The 6,975-nt window shown below is 38.1% G+C and overlaps 1 protein-coding gene across 1 annotated transcript; it reads right to left on the bottom strand.

Moving 5' to 3' along the window:
* Nucleotides 1-420: 420 nt before the first annotated feature.
* Nucleotides 421-5,806, bottom strand: LOC147499028 (zinc finger CCCH domain-containing protein 32-like). Its single transcript, XM_086560841.1, has 7 exons — nt 5,467-5,806; nt 5,172-5,314; nt 4,844-4,909; nt 4,599-4,718; nt 4,187-4,501; nt 3,780-4,097; nt 421-1,452 (listed from the first exon to the last, which is right to left on the bottom strand). The coding sequence occupies exons 1-7, from the start codon at nt 5,567-5,569 to the stop codon at nt 1,051-1,053; spliced, it is 1,467 nt and encodes a 488-aa protein (XP_086416967.1). The 5' UTR covers nt 5,570-5,806; the 3' UTR covers nt 421-1,050.
* Between the last annotated feature and the right edge of the window lie 1,169 nt (nt 5,807-6,975).

Genomic DNA, 6,975 nt, shown 5'->3' with positions numbered 1-6,975 from the left:
TTTCTGATAAGTGCACGAGAGAGATAATACCGGTTGAAAAGATTTTTCCGGTTATGCGCGATTTAGGTGAGGGTGTATTGGGCTTGTTTTGAACTTCGCTGTTTGGGCTAGGGCTGGAGGCTGCCCAATCCAAATTCCTGTGGCACCCAATACAGGACTCAACTTAAAAGTGTTTGACCGATCCCAACCAACTTTTGGGTCGGCCTCCAACTATCGCAGTCCATCACGTGTGAACTGCTCGATCCAAGAGCAAGATTTGAGGCACTGCTCTTTGATGTTTAGTATTTTAGTTAATGCAGACATGCAGCACTTAAACACCAAAGGCTAGTAGGCTACTTTCAATATTCATGCAGAAAACACAGATTCTCTGGCAGATGAACAAAATTAACAATTATTTAATAAAAAGCAGATGAGAAAATGTTTATACTAAGTCAATGGGCTTTCTTTTGTATTTAAATAATATATAAGAATCGTACAAGAATCCATGTTTCATAACATAGCCAGTGAGATGCTCCATTGGAATATCTTCATTTAATAAACCCCTGCCCAAAAGGGGGGAACAAGATCCGCTTCCAATCCCTTTCTAAATTTTGAGAATTATATAAGCTGAAACAAGAAAATTGGAAGCTTGTTCCCGATTGGAAAAGAAAAAAAGAAAAGAAAGTGGAACTGGCTGATATTTCTCCTTACGAAGAATCAGACCATAAATAAACACAACAGACTCTCAAGAGTTTGAGAGAGGGATGACGCAGTTTTACATGAAGGAAATGGTTATTGGGAACAATGGATGGAAGACTATTAGGGGTTGCTATACATACCTTTCAGGGGTGGCTATAGCTTATTCAAAAGGCAAGAGTTGGCCATATAAAAATAATATGAACACAGGGACAACCAGACCGAAATGTGAGATTATCTGGATCAGATAACAGAACCCTGCTAATGAGAAAGGAAGGTCGTTCAACTAGAAGAAGAAGAAGAAGAATATATAGAAGCTCATAAAAAAAATTGATCTAGACAAGGAATTGTGAGGGGAAGGCTTTTGGATTTTTCTCAACTTGAATTGCGAACATCTCCAACATGACCTGTGCTGCTGCTAACTCCGGATGGAGCAGAACTCTGACCAGAGAGTTGAACACTTGAGAGAGGACCAGACCCGCTCCTTGAGAAAAATGATCCAACTAAACCACTAGATGTGTTCTCAGAAGATGACATCCTCGCGGCAAAAGAAGTCTGGTTGGACCCTGCAATTACTTCTTGGTGCAATTCTGACGTTGAGGATGATGGCGCCAAGGTAGCTAGGGAAGAGCCAATGGGGTAAGGAGCAACTGGCATGTCAGTGAGAGAAGATGCAGAAGGACTATAAGTCAGTGTCCCCATTGGATGGTCATATCTGCACATTGGACCAAACTTGCATACTCCATGTTGCAAATAGAAAGTACAAGTCGGAGCCCCCTGTTGATCAAATGCAAACAAAAGAATAAGATCTCCAGAGCTCTGATTCTTAATAAGAATGATTCATATCAGCATTGTAATAAAAGCAAAAGTGGATGGAAAACAGTCACATATTAGCTCAGACACCAAAGTTTGACAACCAATGCAACACTGTGGGAGATGATAAAAGTACTACTGAATTAAGTTCATATGCTTCGTTCTAACATTCTTCGAGATGAACGAACAAAAAAAAAGTTTTTCTAAGTTACACTCATACCCATGACAAAGCTACAATCAAAAGCATCAACATTAATAATAACAGTCTAATCATTATCATTGTCAGTCTACAACTACTAATACCCCTGTGCTACTATGTCATCCCCTTCACGGGACACACTAGTGTTATCTCCTATAATGCAGATCATCCTATACGTCCCTCATACACACGTAATCGTAATGAAATAACCCATCAGGCTTGCTAACCTTTGCACACATCCAGAACAACAAAGTTGCTCCTACAATAAGACGGCTAAACTTTGCTACATTATATGTAACTACAATTACAAATGACTAAGGATGTTCTAGACCAACAAGCATCACCTAGACGACATTGTTTTCTTTAACCTCCAGCCAAACATAAAATATGAAAATTCAACGCACACAACCCTCACATTGACTGTTTTACCGAGCAAAATTCGTTAGAATCCTCTACTCCAGCAGCATAATTATTGGGAAGTGAGGTGGCCAAACTAAGAAGCCTTGGTGGCTCCTAGACACCTAGTAAGCAAAGAATCAATTGTCACAACTTGTGTCTTAGAAATTAGTGCATTGACTGCATTCTGGACCTCAAACAACCCAATTAATCACAAATAATGGAAGATTCCATATACGAGAACCCAAGCTGATAGCTCTCCCTTTCGGTCAATTTTCTTCATGGCATCTCCAAAAACGTTGATATAAAAGCAACAATTGCACTTTAATCCTTGGACCAAACCAACCAATAGATCCAAAAACTGTAAAGACACCACACAAGCTAGCATACTTTACCAGCGTTTGTTCCTTCTTTCTCCATCTGTGCCTCTCATCATGCAGAAGCCTCAGGAAAGAAAGACAAGTGGATCCCAGAGTTAACGAAAGCTACACTTGAAACATTCTAATAATAGACAGGTAACCAGTTACCTACTCCCAACAGTCGATGCAAGCCATTTCATCCTTTAGTTCAAGATGAATAACCTATAACGGTGTTCAATTATCAGAAACAGAATATGTGAAAAAAATGGTTAACAGGCATATTCAGATAAAGACCCAATTTCCTTTCTATCTGAAGCCGTGGCACGGATATAAGCCTACAACCAGATCCAAAGAAAAAGAAAGGGAAACCAGATAGTTTTTGTTCTTCAATGTTACCAAGTTAGCTCCTGAACCCCAGTGATCTAGCTTCTCGCTTTTCCCTCCCCAACCTTCAACTTATTTTCTTGTTGAATGTCTTTCACTTAACATCCTACTCTATGAGAGAAACGAGAATGCTGAGTAACATCCTTGTAAGTTACAAAAGTTTTAAGTTACCAAGTTAGAATCGTTTCTACTTCCTTTGTTTTAGAAGCTGTGGACTAACAACAGGAGAAAGAAGCTAAGATGTAGGTTTGACATGCCCTGGTGGGTAAATCTTTTGGAAGTCTCATCAGATATACTGACAGAGTAGTTTTTCTGTTTCATTCAAAACATAGCTAGATGAACTATTTTTGTTCACTTGCTTCAATTATGTCACGATACCATCCAAATCATCATTCCATTTTGCCTTTCTTTTCACCCAGTCGAGCAAAACAGTACTCATTCCCATTCCAGGTCAAACATGAAAAGGATCTTTCAATGGACTGAACTAAGCATTTATCTGGGAAATATTTATACTGAGGGCCGAAGGGTGACACTCATTCTGATTTAAAGCAGTTGAAATAAGATTCACTGTGGAAAGCCAAAGTATGAGATATTGGGATCAAACAGCTAATTACAGAAGCAAATGATAATTTATAGATCCAAAATAAAGTAGGTGAAGATTTTAAAGACAACCTACGAGTACAAAAGAAAGGAAAAAAAACATAAAAAACAAAGCCTCGCAAAACCACACACCAACTCAATGATCCCAATACATAATATTTTATGCATAAAAGACCACTGGTGCTGTCCGAAATCTAAGCTTCATAGTATCACGTACAACAAAAGCAAGTATTTTATGCATCAGAACCGTAATGCTAATAGAAGTTACATATGATTTGCAGAGGTTGTAAAACATGGAACTACAGACATCCAACTCCCATGCAAAACAAAATTATCAGCAAGAAGATACATACCGGGCGCAAAGGAAGACCCATAATGCTGAGAGCGCAATTTGGTTTTTGAGAGATTCGCTCCTGTGGATGATGGTATCTACATGTGGGTCCAAATTTACAATCCCCCATTCTCATGTAATACTGGCATTCAGGCTGACCAGGTCGTTCTGGAAACATGTTTTCCCTCTGACTACTGCTTGAAGGTGCAGACGAGGAAGGCAGAGTTTGATAAGGCCCTGTGTAAGCTGTGGCTGAAGGAGATAGCTGTGTTACCCCATACATTGTTCCTGCTCCAGCAGTTGGTTGAGCACCAGGAGAAGCTACTGGGCTCAAAGGTGCCTTTTGCCATGCAATTGAACAACAGGTGTAAATTTCATTGAAGAAAATTAAAATAAATCCATTTAGGCACTAAGCATTTAGGCACGTACTGCATAATGGCTCCAAGTTTGAAAAGGAACCACTCCGGGGGAGAGTAGAACGGGGCCATACGCCCCTTGCATATATGATCCAGGTAACATTGGACTAGCAGCTTGCCAGCTAGGAGCAACTCCTCCATATTGTTGAGAAGAAGCAACTCCTCCATATTGTTGAGAAGAAGCAACTGCTTGAGACTGCACCGGTGGATAATACGCAGGCGTAGGAGCCGCAACAGATACACCGGCTGGTTGTGGATGATGAAATTTACAGGTTAAACCGAACTTACACTGCCCTGTTTTCACATAGTAGGTGCACTCTTTCTCGCCCTGTAACAATATAGCCTTGTTACTTCTTAACCAAAGTTCAGGATAACATAAAACAGTCAGATAATAAGAAAACAAATTAAAAACGCAGAATTCCAACCGGCCGAAGTGGATATCCATAATAATTTAATGGCACCGAGCTCATTGGTCCACCTTCATACTTTGGATGGTGGTACTTGCAAGAAGCCCCAAATTTGCAAGTCCCAGTCTTCATAAAATACTGCCAATTGAGAAAGTAGCAAGTGAAACCACATTCTTTACGGTATAACTGAAATAGTAGTACAACTACACATCTCTAATGCATTTCACAGTCACGAAAAAAGAATGCAACTATACATTAACTACCTGGCATACAGGTTGGCCCTCCCTCTCTGGATACTCCTCTCCTTGCCGTAGAACTGCCCCCGCAGCCTAATTAGTACCAAATCAACATATAAACACTTCAAAAGCACGGATCTTAATGAAACAATAACGCAGAAACAGTTTAACAAAAATCAGCTAAATTTCGCAAAACCAACCCCAAATCCGAATCAAAATACATACTAAAACCATCTACATTACAAGATCAAACAAAACAAACCCATAAAAATGTATACATACAACAATTACTGTTCAAATAAGACCTAAAGTTACCAAATTTATAAAGTAAAAACAGCGCAGTAAAGTAAATTACCGCAGTGCGATCTCGGGGATGATTAAAACGACATCTAGAACCATAACCACAAGTCCCAGTCCTCATATAGTACACGCAATTCGGTTCACCAATCCGTTCCGGATACGATTCATTACTCCCCAATCCTAATTGCCACATTGATTCTACATATTTACAAAATCCAAATCACACCCAATCCTCAAAATCACATTCTTAGCAATACCAACATTCTAAATTTCAAAAATTTATCATAATTGAAACAAAATTCATAAAAATAAATGTAAAAAAACTCAAACAAAGTTTGAAAGTGAATTACCTTCTAATCCGGGTTCGGGTACTTGGGTAGAACTCCAACCAACTGTTGGAAGATCAGATTGAGACCCAGTTTCCATTGTTGGGTTTCTTCCGTACATATCCATCTTTGTACTGAAAATTGATGAAAAAAAGAAGAGAAAAAAAGGTGTTTACAGAATGTACAATTGGAACAAGGGTTTGTAGAAGATTCTAGATAGTTCTAGAAGGTATGATTGAGGGGAATTAATGAAGCTTTCGCTTCTTCTTCTCCCTCTTTGCTCTCTGGTTTTTTTGAGCTTTGGTCTCTCTTTTTTTTTTCTTTTTTTTTCTTATTTTATTTTATTTTATTTTGATGTGTGTTTTTTTAGGGGTGTTTTCGTCTGTTTGTATTTATACCCGCCAAATTTATAATAATAAAAAAAATGGAAAATAATATAGTATGTTTAGACTTTAGAGTGACCACTGTATTTGAATGTATTTACTATACTGTCCATGTACTTTGTGACGACCTTTTTAAATGTGAGAAACGAGAAAAGCAGAATCTTGTTGTGACTGGTGTCACTGTAAAAATCTTACACAGAATATTTTCTGTGATTTAATTGCAACAACTTGAGTTTGGTGTTTGATTTGGGAATATCTTGAAATGAAATATGATATGATCTTTTTGAATTTAAGGCATCACCTATAATTAGATTTTAGACTAATAACCAGTAGAAAGGTTTTGGGCTCACTCCATTTTGAGGATTGTCTCGAGTTTTGGACAAGTTTTATGAAATGTAATGTGGATCCTCCACAATGATATGTTCAATTGCTCGGTTTTAACTCATTCGGTCGATCTGCTTTATTTCATTTCGATTGAATGAAACCAAATCTAACCTACAGAACATACTATTGGAAACGCCTTCGAAGAAATACCGCCTCATCTAGCCTACAGCTCATATTGTATTTTTTTTTTCTTTAAACATGTTGCATTTTTTTAGTACAATGCAATTCCTCTTTGCAAATAGGGCCACCAACGTTTTTTTTTTTCCTTTTTTGGCACAACAATACTATAAACGTTTTTTAGCAAATAGATCCCAGCCTATGAGTAATATCGTCTTTTTGGAGTCTCACACTCAATTAAACGCAATGTTTATAGTATTGTTCCCACCAAAAATAAAGTGAAACGTACAGAAACTGAGAAACATGTCATGTGAAACGCACAAAAATATATCATAAATCATAATGAAAATACCAGCTACCAGTGTAATTGATGCTATTTAAAGCCCATCATCGTTTTATAACAGCATCAACACATATAGAATGCATGTCAAACACTCTTCAAGCTAACCAAGTAACCAGCCACACTGCTCGCAAAAAAAAAGTAACCAGCCACAAAATCCGGTATCCTCTATTGTGCCTCTATAACTGAAATAAAATTACGAAGCTACTTTAGTTGTGACGCTATTGTTGGTTTCATCGTAAAAGTTTGCCCAGTCATTCTTCACTATTCACATTCGACAATTTAACCCAAAAAGAGTGCGTCACCTGC

The sequence above is a fragment of the Coptis chinensis genome, chromosome 5 (genome assembly GCF_015680905.1).
Source record: "Coptis chinensis isolate HL-2020 chromosome 5, ASM1568090v1, whole genome shotgun sequence".
In the NCBI taxonomy this organism is placed as follows: domain Eukaryota; kingdom Viridiplantae; phylum Streptophyta; class Magnoliopsida; order Ranunculales; family Ranunculaceae; genus Coptis; species Coptis chinensis.
This window is presented reverse-complemented; position numbering and strand designations above follow the sequence as displayed.

Bases quoted from the DNA above. Each gene is read 5' to 3' on its own strand.
- LOC147499028 (XM_086560841.1), bottom strand. From the start codon at position 5,569: ATGGATATGTACGGAAGAAACCCAACAATGGAAACTGGGTCTCAATCT. The intron at 5,315-5,466 runs GTAATTCACTTT...GTAAATATGTAG, and splicing joins ACCCGAACCCGGATTAGAAG to AATCAATGTGGCAATTAGGA. The intron at 1,453-3,779 runs GTATGTATCTTC...TTTGATCAACAG, and splicing joins TGGGTCTTCCTTTGCGCCCG to GGGGCTCCGACTTGTACTTT.